The following is a 16,221-nucleotide window of genomic DNA, read 5'->3' on the forward strand; positions in this document are numbered from 1 at the left end:
AGTGAGTCCTATTGAATTCAGTGGGACTTAATCCCAGGTAACTATGTATAACATGGCAGCCGTAGTGGTACATTCTTTAAAACTGATAATTCCAAATTTTATCACAGATCTGTATATATCTTAGATTACTCTTAGATGGAAATGTGATGATACAAAGGGACTACTGATCTAAAGAACTACTGATAAATGTTTGTGAAACTGAGCAAAATGGCTTTCTAAGAACATTCACACCAGATATGTGCAGAAGGCCCCCAACCCACTTTCTGCCTCAATATGGGGCATATAGATCAGGACAAAACAACCCTCTGCCCTTTAAGAAACATTTTGATCCACTTCATCTAGAGTCTCTGAACATTATTTGTCCATTTCTAGTTCTCGGTCAAGTAAAACAGGAACATAACAGTGTTGTTGTGAATTGGGAGAAATGCAAACAGCTATGATTCTCTCAAGGACATGCTAGACCTTAACATTTTGTGTCCGAATCCAAGCCAGCAACTGCACAAAAAAATGATTAAAAAAAGAATATATCGGGTAGGGGGAGAGGAAAGAAAGACCTATTGCCCTGATTGTGTGACCTATCCAATCAAAGCCCTCATTTCTCCACATACTCAATCTTAACAGTGTAAGAAAACTTCAGTAAAGTGTAGAAAGCTGAGAGGAGACAAAGTGCACCAAAATGCAAAAAGGCGATCTAAGCAGTGATGCAAGACTGTCACTTTGTTCTACACTTCCGCCAAAAGGATGGATTAGCAGCTGAAAGAGAACATAATAGTGCATTGATCGTATCTAAAGCCTTATCTGACACTTCTATAGCTGGAGTGTCCAGAGAAGGTTTTAGGACAGGAACTTCTCCTTTCCTTAATTCAAATTATGACCCATCTTTCCAATCCTGTGCATCCTAGATGGAGTAAGAAGGATCTCCTGGAGTGTTGCCCCATGCTGGGGATGAGCAAGGGATCTTAGATACACCTCATACACTCCCCAGACTCAAGAAATACATCTGACCCATTTGTCCAAAGTGGACATGCCTGCTGCAAAATGTTGGCAGAAAAACTTGGGAAATACCTTTGTTGAGTATTCTATGGCTGAGTATCATTCTCCAGCGGTTTCCTCAAGGTCACCAGTACAACTTTTTTTTCCCTTGTGCATTTGGTTTTTGTATCTTTTTCATTCTGTTTTGCTGCTAGATGCAAGTTGCAGTATCGGCAACAGTATTACTGTGTCGTTAGTCCTGCCACTATTTTGCATCCTCCACAATGACCAGGTCCTTAGTGTCGTCCATCGCAGGATTAGTTAGCCCTCCAGATGTTATTCAATCACAACCATTGGCTATGGTGTCTAGGGCTGCTAGAAGCTGTTGACCACAGACATCTGAAATGCCACAGTTGCACCAGTTCCTAGGATATTATGGAAAATAATCCTCATCAGCACCGCTATCAAAAATGCCCCCAAACATGCAGAGAATATTGGGCAAAATATCCATTTCCATATAAGGACCTGAGAAAAAGTTTCCATGTGGATTTTTAAGATTAGCAGCAAAATTCTGTTGAATTGTTGTGCTGGCATAATGCAGTTTGCATAAATCATGTTGGCAAAATTGCAGCTTAAGTAGTGAGTGTAGTCATTTGATGTTCTACGCCAAATCAAATGGCTCAATGAACAAGAGCAAATGCCTGGACTAACTTCTTAACTTGTAGTGATCTGCCATTGAGATTTATGCTGACTGCAGACAAAACTAATAAAATGTTGAATGGTGCTTCTCAACCGTATAATATATACAATGTTTCTCAAACAATTTGGAGGATACTGATAGTGATTTTACAGTCAGAAATTTTTAAAAACTCACAATTATTTATAAGACTTCAGGAAGGACATCTGTTTTATTCTCTCCTATTACAGGAATCTGGAGTAGTGTATTTTCTGTGAATCTTATGGATGCCTGGTTTTTGACTGTGAGTTCAGAAGATTTTTGGCAGGCATGGACACGAGAAAGAGTAACTGACATTGGCAAGTTTCCATGACAACTTGTTTCTCCTTTACTTATTCGTGTAGAGAAGTGAATGTGTACCATTACAGTACTCTGCTTCAATGATTTGAGTATTCTACCATTTATTTATGGCATGGCTACAAGAGATATTAGTAATATAAATCAGATGTCCGCAGCCCAGTGCTGGCCCATGGCCTGAGCCAGACTGGGCCACACAGACAGAACTCCCCACCCCATTTTCCCCTCGCACAGCCTGTTTGCACCTGCGCACGAGCGCACGCACACAAGTGCTGCACCACCTTTTGTGCATGTGCACGAGCATGCCCCCGTACGAGTGCCCCACTCCTTTGTGCATGCGCATGAGCGCACCTGCGCAAGAGTGCACACACTTCTTCATGCATGCTTGCAAGTGCAGCAGGGTACCCCGCCTTCCCTAGCCAGTCCGCGGGGCTAAAAATTTGGGGACCGCTGATATAAATGCATTACATTAAATACTGTAACCAGAACATAGTCATTTCAGTCTGGTTTCCAGTCCAATTTGGAGAGAAATACAGATAATTCAGACTCAGATTATGACTGCGATGCCTCATATGGCTCTCTGACTCCATTGATTTCTTGCCCAGATTCAGACATGAGAGATATCTACTGTGCAGTAGTAAATTACGCTAGAGTTAAGATCTTCAGTCTTGCTTTCTAACAAGTTAGGACAGCAGCAAGAGACCCGAAAACTGGAATATCAAGAGAATTAGCTAGACAGCTAATGTGGTGGACAATGGCACAATACCTAACAATGAGAATCCTATTCAGACATCTGCATCTCATGGTCTTATTGACAACCGACATGAGTACAACTGTCCAGGGAAGCTCACTGGAGAACTATCATGACCTTTGGTCTCCAACTGAGAGGAGAAATTACATAAATTACCTGGAATTCCTGGCACTTTTCAAAGCATTAAAAGCATTTGTAATTCTGCTTGTGGACAACATTGTCCAAATTGAGACAGCACAACAACAGTGTGACTAAGCAGAGAGAAATGTGCTCACTGTCATTCCTGTTACTAACCACAGAAATCTGTTAGTATTATGCAACACATCTATCATGTATCAATTCACGTGAGTGGGGACAACAAGCAAAGATAGGAAAAGAACTCAATCCCATGAGTGGGAGTTATCCTAGAAAGCTTTTCATCTCATAGTCAGCAATGAAGGTGTGCCTCAAATAGATGTAGTTGCAATGTGGGGAAATTGCAAATGCAAACTGTTCTTTCACAAACCGGGGAAAGATTATCAATTCCTGGGAGAAACATTCATAATACATTCATAGGGAACACTGCTATACATGTTTCCTCCAATTCTGTTGATATATGAAACATTAATCAAAATACAGCAGGACAGATTCAACATAATTCTCATTTCACCATTGTTGCATTGCCAGACTCTGTTTGTTTCTCCACTTGTCATGGCCAGGGCTTTTCTAACCTCGGGCCAAACCATAAATTGAAGACAGCATGTCATTATCGGAAGTAAATCTTTAAGTATTAAGAGCATCTGAAAGCCACAGCAGAAGCTTTTCATACCTAGTATAATTTTGTGAATTACCTTGTCGGGGTGTGTGTGTGTGATGGGTCACCTGGACATAAACACAGGCTTCTTCTGGAAGTATAATCACAGAGTTGTGAAGGCCTACCGGCATCTCAAGCCTGAAACACTAATGGCTTTCAGCTCCTAATGATGTGCTGTCTATACCATATATTTTCTTGTAGTCATATATGATTGGGAGGGAAGGGAATGGCACATTATATGTAGTGGGCACAGTGGCCAAAACAAATCATAAAATGAAGTTTCTTATCAGCTTTCTTCTATGACAAAGGTTAATATGCAGTTCAGCAGAATATTTATATGGAATAACAAAGGGAACCATTCAACAGGTAAAGGATTGCATTACTATGAATAATTACTATGAAAAAGTTATACATTTTATGTGAGGTTTTTTTTCTTTTTCTTCTGCAGATGAGTCTCCTTGGTATCCAAAGGCACATGAACTACCTACTCGCAAGCAGTGTCCTCCGGATAGCCTTGCCAGTATTTTTCAAGACATTATAATGTGGCGACCAGCAGTTTCAGTAATTCCTAATTTTTTGAGAGGCTGCCCAATGCACAACAAGTATCTAGAGAGTAAATTTTCAGAGTGGAAAGGTACAGCACAAGCATCTCTTCTGAGTAGCTTCTGTGACCAATATCAGACATAAAGGTATCACAGGGAGCCTTCAGGGCAGGCTGAAGAGGTACAGTGGGTTCCAACGCACAGGGACCCACTCATTGACCCAGATGACGTCAGGGGGCAGGTTTCACCCCTCCAAATGTCTGGAGATAAAACATAGGGGTTGTTCTATCTCCAGCCATGCCCCAATGAAAAGGAGTTGAGGAAAGGGTTCCAGAGATGGAACTGAGGAGGAAGGATGTATGTTGGACATTCTTTTGAATTCACCACAAGATGAATTCTGTTCAACTCTTTCTCAGCACTGAACAATAAAAAAGGGCTTCCCACTTAACTGTTGAAACAAGCTTTTTTCATTGATTAAATGCAGACAGATAAATCCTATCTCAGTGCTGGAAGACATAAAAAGGCATATCTCCAATCTTCAATAGATTGAAGATAAGCCCATTCCCTGGGTAGAAGCCCAGATGGAAAAGGGGGAAGAGATGTTGAATCAGACGAGAAACTCCTATGGGTATAGCACCCTGCTTCAAGGCAAGAATGGAAAACATCTTGCCATCCAGATGTTTTAGACTACAACTCCCAGAATGCCTTGCCATTAGCTATGCTAAATGGGGTTGATGGAAGATTTAAAGCAAAACACTGGGAGGGCCACAGGTATCCCAGGCCTGTATTAGGACTGTCAATTTCTTCTTCCAGATGGATGGGAATGAGTGGAAAGGAGGAGTTGCCTTCTCTATTCAGTAGCATAGGGCAGTAGTATTGATGTACACTGAAGAAAAAGAAATCTGTGTCTGGATTGTGCTTCCTTTTGTACTGCCTGCTTTTGAGAATAAATTCATTTCTTTTAGACTGTGATCTTGACAGTTTTCCTAATCAGCTGACGGGATCTGAAGATTACCTGTATCTGGTAGATAATGCGTTTGCCCTTGATACCAGCTACCCACCACTTCTGAGGCCAGAGAGAAAAGTGGATTTATTCATTCATTTAAATTACAGCTCAGGAGCACAATTAGCGGTGAGATGACTTGTGGTTCTTCTTTTTTACAGCAGTAACTATGCATAATTAACTTGCTTCTGACTGTCACTCACTTCTGTTTTTCTGAGGCAAAGAGGAAGTAGAATGCCAAAACCCACTGACTTCTTTTGCTGAAATCTTATTCTTGTAGCTGCTTCCTCCTCAGGCCAATAAAAGCAGAAATGTGACAATTTGAAAGTGAGATAAGAGTTGTTTGAGTGATGAAAGTGAGAGAACCCTGTGCCAGTGAGAGAATATCCAACTACCTTTATCCACACTGTACCGCAGCTCTATGAAAGCAGTTAATTCTATAAAGTTCATTATTGTCATACTGTAAATATGCACATATCTACCAAGAAAAATGTTGATGTCGTTGTTATTCAAACTGCTTAAGGGCATTGCTGTTTGCTACTATTGCACCTTATATGCAGGATATATATTCCTGTTTCCAAAAATAGTATAGAGCCAAAGTCAGTGATGCTGCTAAAATCTTTCTCACTTGTTCTTTCTCTTATTTTTTTAGTCATTTGATTTGACTTCTGCTAATACTAGATATAAGAAATTACAGATGCTCAAACTCTAATATGGGCTTCAGAAGTTCTCTCCCCTTGGTCCTTGTATTCTTCCATTACTGTCTCTCTAGTTACACATCACAGAAGTGGGATTTCTGGGGTTTAAGGAAAACTGGACATTGATATTTTGAAGGGGAGCTCTTCCCAGAAGTCTTCTAATATTACCCTAAAATTTGATTTGCTTAGTTAATGCTTTGGGCACCCTTCTCCCCAGAATAAATGACTGTCAACAGAATTGATTTCTGCTGTTGACTTGACAGAGTTTTCGTATCAGGAAACAGCTTCTGCTCACTTGAAATTAATAAAGGATGAAAGGCTTTAAGGCCCTGTGACAGAATCATCATTGAGGCAAGGTAGGGAGCCACACATTCTAACCAATAGAGACAGAGGGGCAGACACTGCTGTGAATCCACTTTCAGTCTCTTTATTATGTAAGAGTTCCACAGTTCTAAAATCTTCTTCCACCCCAAATACACAGCCTCTGCAAAAAGCCTCCGATTACTTCTCAAATCAAGGAATTCCATTCCCCAAAAATGTACCTAGAGATGAACATGTGAAGGAGTGCTACTTGATTGGAGAAGAGGAAAGCCCTGAAACTCCTGTGGTGCTGATTTTTCCCTTGGTTTGTGACACTTTCAGAGAATACAAAGCACCTGGTAAGTCTGGAGTATCCCAGCACTTTCGGCCTTCTATTTCATTTTATCAGCCAGTATTCCATTGCTAGTCTCAGCTAGGGAGTACACCTAGTGACTCAATTGCTGAATGGTGGATCAAAACTTATGTAAATTCCATTGTACCAGTGGTTTACTTAAGTTGGGACTAGCAAAAAATTCTGTTATAAACTGCTTTGTTCTTTGCCCAAGCAGAGCAGTTCATTCAAAGGATATGAAAGGAACCTGAGACAGATGGGGCAAGGTTACGGTATCTGTGGATGGTTACACTGTTTAGAGTAGGGCTTCCTAATCTTTTATGAGAGATTTGGAAATTGCATGTCATGATCATTCTTCCATGATATTTACCAAGGAGGGCTTGCCCAGACATAAAATGGCTGCTATGGTGGGCACAACCAAATACAAAACATTAATTCCACAGAAGGCAAACTGGTGAGGCTAAAATGATGGTAGTGATAAATTCTCTGTGATCCTATTGCAGGGTTGGGCGACATGTGGTTCTTTAGATGTTGTGGATGTTGCAACTCCCATTATGCATCTGCCCTGGCTAGTCCTGGACAGAACTGATGCATGTTGTATGTTCCAAGAAGATATTCAGGATACAAATTGCCCATCTTTGACCTATATACTAGCCATCCTTGAACCCAATTTTCTGTTACAACATGCATTTTGTAGAAGACAAACTGATGAATCCTGGAAATGAGTTGGATGAAAAAAAATACACCAATACACACACTGCATCAAAACAAACCACAACTCATACACTAAATTATTTATTTATTTATTTATTTATTTATTTATTTATTTATTTATTTATTTATTTATTTATTTATTTATTTATTTTCTATACTGCCCATACATCCAGATGGGCAGCATAGAAATTAATTGATTGATTGATTGATTGATTGATTGATTGATTAATTAATTAATTAATTAATTAATTAATTAATTAATTAAGTGTAACCATCATCTCACAGGTAAAATACCTCCAATAACTCCTCTCTGTCCCATTTAACCCTCCTCATGCCCCCTTGCACCCCCTTATTATCCTTTTATTTTTGCTGGAGAGCTGGGCACGCTTCAAAATTTTAGAATGAAACATCAGCCTCTCACTACTTTACTTTCCAATAACCACTCTGAAGTGGGCTTTGTTTTTAAAAATGGGATTTTGTACAAAAACCATGTTGACATTTTGTGCATTAGTTTGTTCGCTTTTTATTTTACTCTGGCTAGTGCTGCTGCTGGGGAGAAAGGGGCCCTAATATTTTTGCTATCAAGAAGGAGTGAAAAACCTTGTAGTAATAGAAAAAAAAATTCAGTTGGGATGTCTTGATTATCAAGGCACTCTTTTTCACTTGAGGAATTTGCATTTGTTGTTACATTCTTGTATTTATGTTTGAGGAAATCTTACTCAAACGTGACTACAGGGGCTTCCGGTTCTGGTGGGGTGCTGTTTGCAGCATTTATCTGGAGGCTCCACAGGTTTTACCTTATTTTACTTTACTTATTTATTTTAATTATTTTAATTACTTCACTGCATCTACTTTATTCCATTGGCTGCTTTGATGTGACCAGGAGCTGGGAGGATTTGTTGTCATTTGTTGCCATTCCTCATTATCTAACTTATCTAATGCCTCATGTCTTGAAGACTAGCAGAAGCTCTTTAATTCTCCGGGCCTGGGTGATAAGAACATTTTTTTTAAAAAAAACAACTTTACAAAACAGGCTGATACTTCCTACTGACATTCCTGCTAGTCATTTGACAGCCTTGAGGACTAGAGAAATTTGGTTGATATGGAGCTGGCAGAATCTTTGGAGCTGGACTTGACTCTTTCTCCCCCGGTGCTGCGTTAGATTAAGGCAGCGGTCAGGGAACCTTTTTACCTTTTATCCCCCCAAAATTTTATATACGCTGACATTACCCCCTTGATTTGAAAGGAAGGAAATGATACATTATTTGAATTCAAAATCTTATTGAATCTACACAGGCTGTGTACTGAACTAGCAGGATGCATCAAATTTAATAAAGATGTGAACTATTTTTGCTGGAACACATTGCACACCAGCCATGGGGTGGTATAGGGAGTAGTAAGGTGTCCAAAGTGCCTAGCAAGTTGCATTAAAATTTTACTAGCTCGCAGAGGATTTAATCATCATCAGTGGCTGCCAGAGTGGTGCCAGCAATGACGTTTGCTAGAGACTTCCGAGTTGGGGGGGGGTTTCTTACAACTTCCCTCATTCTATGTGTGGGAGGCAAAAAGGAACAAACCAGGCTAAACATCATGTCACCCACCCTGGTGCCACAGCCCAGCATCAAAGGACCAGTGCGCTATTTTTTTTAACCATCATCAATGGAAAACTCAGCAGTGGCCAGATGATTGGAAAAAATCAGTCTACATCCCAATCCCAAAGAAGGACAGTCTCAAAGAAAGTGGCAACTACCGTACAATTGCAATCATTTCACACGCTAGCAAGGTTATGCTCAAAATCCTACAAGGTAAGCTTCAGCAGTATGTGGACTGAGAACTCCCAGAAGTACAAGCTGGATTTCGAAGGGGCAGAGGAACTAGAGACCAAATTGCTAACATGCGGTGGATTATAGAGAAAGCCAGAGAGTTCCAGAAAAACATCTGGGATTGGGATATAGACTGATCTTTTCCAATCCTCTAGCCACTGCTGAGTTTTCCAAACTTGCTGGCATATTGAGTGTAGCACCTTAACAGCATCATCTTTTAATATTTTAAATAATTCAACTGGAATTCCATCTCCTCCACTGGCCTTGTTGTTAGCCATGCTTTCTAAGGTCCACTTGACTTCACTCCCCAGGATGTCTGGCTCAAGGTCAGCAACCACACTATTTGGGTTGTCCAGGACATCCAGACCTTTCTGGGCATAATTCCTCTGAGTAATCTTGCCACCTCTTCTGGGTCCCTACCATTTTTGTCCTTTATCATGTCCATCTTTGCACAAAATGTTCCTTTAATAGCTCCAATTTTCTTGAACAGATCTATGGTTTTTCCCTTTCTATTGTTTTCCTCTATATCTTTGCATTGTTCATTTAAGAAGGCCCTCTTGCCTCTCCTTGCTATTCTTTGGAAGTCACCATTCAATTTTTTGTAACTTTCCCTATCTCCCTTGCATTATGTTTCCCTTCTCTTCTCTACTATTTGTAAGGCCTCGTTGGAAAGCCACTTTGCTTTCTTGCATTTCCTTTTCTTGGGGATGGTTTTTGTTGCTGCGTCCTGTACAATGTTACAGGCCTCCATCCATAGTTCTTCAGGCACTCTGTCCACCAAATCTAGTTCCTTAAATCTGTTCTTCACTTCCATTGTGTATTCATAAGTGATTTGGTTTAGATTATACCTGACTAGCCCAGTGTTTTTTTCCTACTTTCTTCCATTTAAGCTTGAATTTTGCTATGAGAAGCTGATGATCAGAGCCACAATCAGCTCCAGGTCTTGTTTTTGCTGTATGTATTGAGCTTCTTCATCATTGGCTGCCAAGAATATAGTCAATCTGATTTCGGTACTGCCCATCTGGTGTAGTCCATGTGTAGAGTCGCCTCTTGTGTTGTTGGAAAAGAGTGTTTGTGATGACCAGCTTGTTCTCTTGACAAAACTCTATTAGCCTTTGCCCTGCTTCATTTTGAACTCCAAGGCCAAACTTCCCTGTTGTTCCTTTTATCTCTTGACTCCCTACTTTAGCATTCCAGTCCCCTATAATGAGAATAACATTTTTCTTTGGTGTCAGTTCTAGAAAGTGTTGTAAGTCTTCAGAGAATTGGTCAGTTTCAGCCTCTTCAGCATTGGTGGTTGGTGCACAAACTTAGATTACTGTGATGTTGAAAGGTCTACCTTGGATCTGTATTAAAATCATGCTATCGTATTTGGGATTGCATCCCAGTACAGCTTTTCCCACTCTTTTGTTGACTATGATGGCTACTCCATTTCTTCTATAGGATACTTCCACAATAGTAGATATGTTAATAGTCTGAATTAAATTTGCCCATTCTCGTCCATTTTAGTTCACTGACACCCAGGATGTCAATGTTTATTCTTGCCATCTCCTGTTTGACCACATCCAATTTACCAAGGTTCATAGATCTTACTTTCCAGGTTCCTATGCAGTACTTTTCTTAGCATCATCAGACTTCCTTTCACTTCCAGGCGTCCTTTCGGCTTTGGCCCAACCACGTCATTAGGACTGGAGCTTCTTGTACTTGTCCTCCGCTCTTCCTCAGTAGCATGTTGGACGCCTTCTGACCTGAGGGGCTCATCTTCCAGCGTCATATCTTTTAGTCTTTTGTTTCTCTTCATGGGGTTTTCTTGGCAAAGATACTGGAGTGGCTTGCCAGTTCCTATGAAGAGGACTCTGCAAGAAAACAGTCATGCTACATTTGTAACTGTTATTTATTTAAAATATTTTTAATACACTTTTCTCCTTCAAAAGGACCCAAGACAGCATACAAAAATTTAAAGAGTATTTGTTAGTAACAATTATACAATAGTAAAAAGATTAATGAATACAATACCAAAAAACATAAATAACACCAAAACACAGTCAAGGTACAATAATTCATTTTGAAAATCCCACTCAGCAGCCATTCACTCAGGGAAAAACTTGCCTGAAGAGAAAGGTCTTTGCCTGCTTGCGACAGACAGTAAAGATAGGGCCAGTCTAGCCTCCTGTGAGAGGGAGTTCCAGAGTCTTGGACAAAGTGACAAAGAAGGCCCTGTCCAGTGTCCCCAATGTATAACGATATATATTTGCCTTTTATTTGTCTGCTGTAACTACCATGGCTATCTCTCCATACCATCTGCTGATTTATATTCCTTTCTTTTTAAATTGCAGGTGTAAAACGTACTCCTGAAGAGATGCCAGATGGTGAGGTTGATGTTGCTAGTACTATTGGACCTTATGATATAAATACTTTGCGATATCCAGAGGAAGATTATGAAAAACTGGTCAAATTGAGTCAATACAATATCCAAAACAACAAAGACATGCTAATGAGGGCTTTACGAATAGCTGTGGAACGGAAAAGGCAGCATAACAATAGCTAGCAGCTTCATAATTTATGATGGCCATATTTGAGTCTTAGAAGAGAGACTCTCAACTCCTTTACATATTCGTCAACAGTGCAGTATAACAGACACTCCATTCTAGAATGAAAAACACAAAGAATATTAAAGAGACTACCCAATCTTTTTAAAGAGAAGATGTGTGTGCTATCTTTTGGAAAATCAATCAGTCGTAAAGGATGAAACACTACTTTAATTACTATACAGCATCTATCAAGAAATGAAGCAGAGTGATCAAGTAATGCAAGAACAGAGAACCATTTACTGCGAAACTATTTGGGAATGGTCTGAACTAGTTATAATAGAAATGCATCTTTGAATAAAATATTGTAATGTTGCTATGTTGATGCTTTTTATTATCTACATATTCCATGGACAAAATTTCATTCCCAACAGATCTCTTTTCCTTTGGACTGGGCACATCTTAAGATATTGTTTCATGTTTCTGTACTAATTATGTATGAACTAGAGTTTTGTGTAGAGATTATTTTACTTTGGTATAGCATGATTGGTGCTAATTTAAAAATAAAAACCATTTTTTCTTGACTCCATAACGTCACTTGGTGTCACTTTATAAAAGGACTCATAGGCAGAAACAGTCTTCTTTTGCTGAATCTATTTAGTCCTACCTAGCAGCACTAATTAATTTGCTGGTGAGATACAAAATGGGTTGATGTCTGCAACCATCAGCACCCATGCAATCAAAACTGTTAAAGATCGTGGCACCAACACTTATGTTTTGATAATTTTGGATGGGATGGGAGATCTTTATATGTTTGTGTCCTCTGAGGAGTAAAAAAATCCCTGAGAATTGAGACAAAAATTAAATAATAAATAAATAAAACAGGAGATTGAATGATGCTGTCTTCACCTGATACAGTGGACCCTCTACTTAAGGAATTAATCCGTATTGGAACGGTGGCTGCAAGTCGAAAAGTCTGTAGGTCGAATCTCCATTGACCTACAATGCATTGAAAACCTATTAATCCCATAACCAGCGGTTTTTATTCTATTTTTGTTCCATTTTGGGTTTTTTCTGGTCTCTAGGTCGATTCTCTGGCTGCAAGTCGAATCTAAATTTTGCAGCCAGAGAAGTCTGTAACTCGAAAAGTCTGTAAGTCGAGCCGTCTGTAAGTCGAGGGTCGACTGTAATCCTCCAGGAGGCACTTCCTCATAAGGTGCATTTGAAGTGGGCTGGTGTGTTCTAAATACTGTATGGCCTTTTGGGGTTGGTTAGAGAAGTGATACAGTATGCCATTTGTTGCGATTCTCACATCCAAAAGGCACATTTACAGGTCAAGCAACCCTATTTGCTCTGGCTCCTCCAGGAAGTGATTTTTTTTAAAAAAGGACTACAGTATAGTAAACCATCAATGACCCACAGATTAGACTGCAGAGTTTCTTGACTGGTCCTTCAGACAAGGCAAAGAAAAGATCATTCTTAATTTTTAAAGCAGCAATGCAGTGCACCAGCAATTACAGTCTAAAAGATGTTTCCTTTCCTCTGCCCCTTCAGCCAGGACCAAAGGAAGTGTTCCACTTGCTGATATCCTTAAGCCACACAGAGCTAGACATCACTTATACTTTGGGGCTCACTAACAGTTAACTAAACCTTATCCACTTCCGAATAGCGTTCCCCCCCTCAGGTAGCCACAAGCTCCGTTTGCCATGCCATTTCTTTCCCAGCAGCAGGACTGGGACCGTCCCCAGGGGGGTGTCACGAAAGTTTGCCCCCAACTAGCCACAACCCAACCGGCCCCGCTGCCTTTGGGAGCTGCCCTTTCTTGCTGATGTTGAGGGAAATCCTCGCCCAGCCGAGCGGCCAACCTTGGGCGACGGGGCGTGCCCGCGCCTTGAGCGAGGCCGGCGCAGAGGCCGACGAGGCAGGGCGGGGCCCGGAGCTTGCTGCCGGCTTGGCCTCTCGGTCGGAGCGGGCGAGAGGGAACAATTTTAGGCGAGCTGCCGTCGCCACCATCGCCGTCAACCACCACCCTCGCCCCCCTTTCTCCCGTCGGGATGTTTAGTTGGCTGGGGAAAGAGAGCGGGCGCCAGAGGCCTGGCGAAGGCGAGAACGTGGTGGAGACGGTGACCGGCGGCCTGAAGGAGCTTTACTCCAAGAAGCTGCTGCCGTTGGAGGAGCATTACCGCTTCCATGAGTTCCACTCGCCCGCCCTGGAGGACGCGGACTTCGACAACAAGCCCATGGTGCTCCTCGTGGGCCAGTACAGCACCGGCAAGACCACCTTCATCAGGTAAAAGGCCTCGGGGAAGCGCCTTCCTCCCCCGCCGCCCACCCCTGCCCAGAGTAGACTAGTCAGTAAATGGCGCGTCATCTTTCCAGGTTTACGTCTCCTGGCCACGAAATGCCCCATCTCTCCCTACGTTGCCCTGAGTAAATATCTCCCAGCATTGCCTCGCCTCAGGCGGTGCCCAGTGCTGTTAATGGTGAGGGTCGCTGTGGCAGGCAGACCTTTTTAATATCATGGCTCCTCCCCGGCTGGGGTAGCTCTTGAGCGGTTCCTATACGGCTTGGCAGGGCCTGCGAGGCACAGGGACCCGGGTGGGTGGGTAGTTGTAGGGGCCGAACACACACCGCCCTATCCGCAAGTTTGTCAAGTAGCTCAAATTGATTATCTCCCAGAAAACTATAGTCGAGCTTCTGTTACAATTTTCAGCGCCTTTATTTATTTATTTGACTCCCCTCCTGCTTGCTTAAAAAAAGGTATGCTTCCGGAAAACTTGCATAGATGAACTGGTTTCCCAGTAACCTAGGCATGGTCATCTACCAAAAACGGGCCAAGGAACTGTGTAAACCTAATATTGGACGTAGGCGGTAAAGTGTGATATCAGAGACCACCTGTGAAAAATTGGGAGTGCTTCCTTAGGCTGCTGTCAGTAATTATCCTTTCTCAAGGGGTGGAAATTCAGAACCATTCAGTAAAATATATAGAAGCATATTTCTTGTTACTTCATTACTTCCCTTTGTAGTAGCAGGTTTCATATCAACTGCATTTCTTCCTTTATGTACACATAAAGCAGTATTCTTTTCCTAATTACTATTTTTATTCACATGTATCTTGATCTCAGGAATGAGGTAGGATGAATGGCTATTGGTGTATGCTTTCCTGACGCTGGGCCCTGTATCCTACTTTATAAAGAGCAGCAGTTTCCAAGCTTTTTGGTACTACATCCCCTTTTTATTCTTGAGAAAGCCTCACACCTCTCCACTTCTCTTTTACCACCATCCAGCCCTTTTTAACAAACAAGGAGCAATGTGTAATTTAAAATTAAAAATAAAGAACAAAGTAGTAAAATTATTTTACATTTATTTTCTATTATCAACTTTGAATTTTTTTTTTTTAGTTGATACTTTTTTTGGTAGTTACAGAAATCTCAGATTCATTCTTCTGTTCTGAAATTTCTTCACACTCCTCTTTCCCATTTGGAAACTAATGTCTAGTCAGTGGTTAGCTTGATACTGATGTTGACAGTCTCAGAGGCGTTGTTGTGAAGGGAAGTTGGGAAGGTGTTCAGTGTAGGGTAAGATATGATGTACTGTATAGGGTTAAATCTGGCTGTCATTTATTTATCATGCCCAGCTAGTGCAGCGGCCACTATTCTGGGTGGGATACAAATGACATAAATATACAGAAGCCATAATAAGATTCACATAAGGCACCAGACAAAAAAATAATCTACAAAAAATAGGAACCCCGAAACTAAACCAGCATTAAGTGAAAAAAATTAAATATACAGTACAGTAATCATCGTAGGTGGCAGATGACAGCAAGTACAAAGGCAGAGGGGTGGGGGTGGGGAAAATGGTTACTGGAGACAGGATTTATCAGGGGTAAGGGCAAAAAAGGCTTGTGATAACAGCTAGGTTGTGATCTGTGTCCTAAAGCCAAGGAGATATGGTGCTAATTGTATTTCAGATGGTAGTGAGTTCCAGAGCGAAGTGAACAATGTAAATGCACAACACACAGTTGAATGGTTGTCTCACCTCTTATGAAGTTAAGATCAGCAAAGAGCTGTTGAAACCTGATATTTCCAGACACAGCCTTTGTAGAGGGATAAGAAGAATACCATCAACAAAGGTCCTGAAAAGCTCTTAAAAATTCCTAGTGTGGATTGTCTAGTGGTGTAGAGGAGGCAGTTTTCTTTCCAAGACTGAGTCAGGAGCCAGTTAATAGGATTTTTTGATTTCATCCCTTTCTGGCATATTGATCAAGAGGAAGTGTTCGCTGCTGGTTGCTAGGCTCCTAGTCAGCTGATCAGTAACTGTCATGATCTTTGTGATTCAGAGAATCTCAGATGTAAACCCATAAAGGTTTCCTGTTGCTAAAACACGCATATACAAAAAATGTAGAAGAACATGAGGTTAGGGATGGGAGACATGTATGGATATTTAATTTATTTTACATTGTATACAGTTCTGGTAAGTATGAATTTTGTACAGTATATGCTTCTCATTTAGCACAGGTTATACGTTTTTTATTAGCCATATTAAGTGAATGTTTGATTATGGTCTTGTTTGAAGATGGGCTTAGGCTGGTTTTCCACTGTTGTAATGCCAATCTCATCGCCACCAGGAATGCTTTAATAGTCAGGAGTTAATCGGTATGGTGAAGCAGAATGAGTGATGGGTTTGAATCCTCACTTCTCCATGGAAAG

General features: G+C 41.0%; 2 protein-coding genes across 3 annotated transcripts in view; both read left to right on the forward strand.

Moving 5' to 3' along the window:
* The window catches only part of LOC110078990 (cytosolic phospholipase A2 epsilon), a 60,487-nt gene extending 48,255 nt beyond the window's left edge, over positions 1 to 12,232 (forward strand). For both annotated transcript variants that reach the window (XM_072986236.2, XM_020793702.3), the window contains exons 17-21: positions 1,900 to 2,007; positions 3,998 to 4,183; positions 5,057 to 5,223; positions 6,274 to 6,451; positions 11,318 to 12,232. In XM_072986236.2, the coding sequence (XP_072842337.2) occupies positions 1,900 to 2,007; positions 3,998 to 4,183; positions 5,057 to 5,223; positions 6,274 to 6,451; positions 11,318 to 11,529 (851 nt within the window). In that variant the 3' untranslated portion in view covers positions 11,530 to 12,232. The remainder of the gene's footprint in view (positions 1 to 1,899; positions 2,008 to 3,997; positions 4,184 to 5,056; positions 5,224 to 6,273; positions 6,452 to 11,317) is intronic.
* Positions 12,233 to 13,341: 1,109 nt separating this feature from the next.
* EHD4 (EH domain containing 4) overlaps positions 13,342 to 16,221 on the forward strand; it is a 30,531-nt gene continuing 27,651 nt past the window's right edge. The window contains exon 1 of the mRNA XM_020793774.3: positions 13,342 to 13,799. Coding sequence (XP_020649433.3) covers positions 13,564 to 13,799 — 236 coding nt within the window. The 5' untranslated portion in view covers positions 13,342 to 13,563. The remainder of the gene's footprint in view (positions 13,800 to 16,221) is intronic.

Source organism: Pogona vitticeps, chromosome 1 (genome assembly GCF_051106095.1).
Source record: "Pogona vitticeps strain Pit_001003342236 chromosome 1, PviZW2.1, whole genome shotgun sequence".
NCBI lineage: Eukaryota > Metazoa > Chordata > Lepidosauria > Squamata > Agamidae > Pogona > Pogona vitticeps.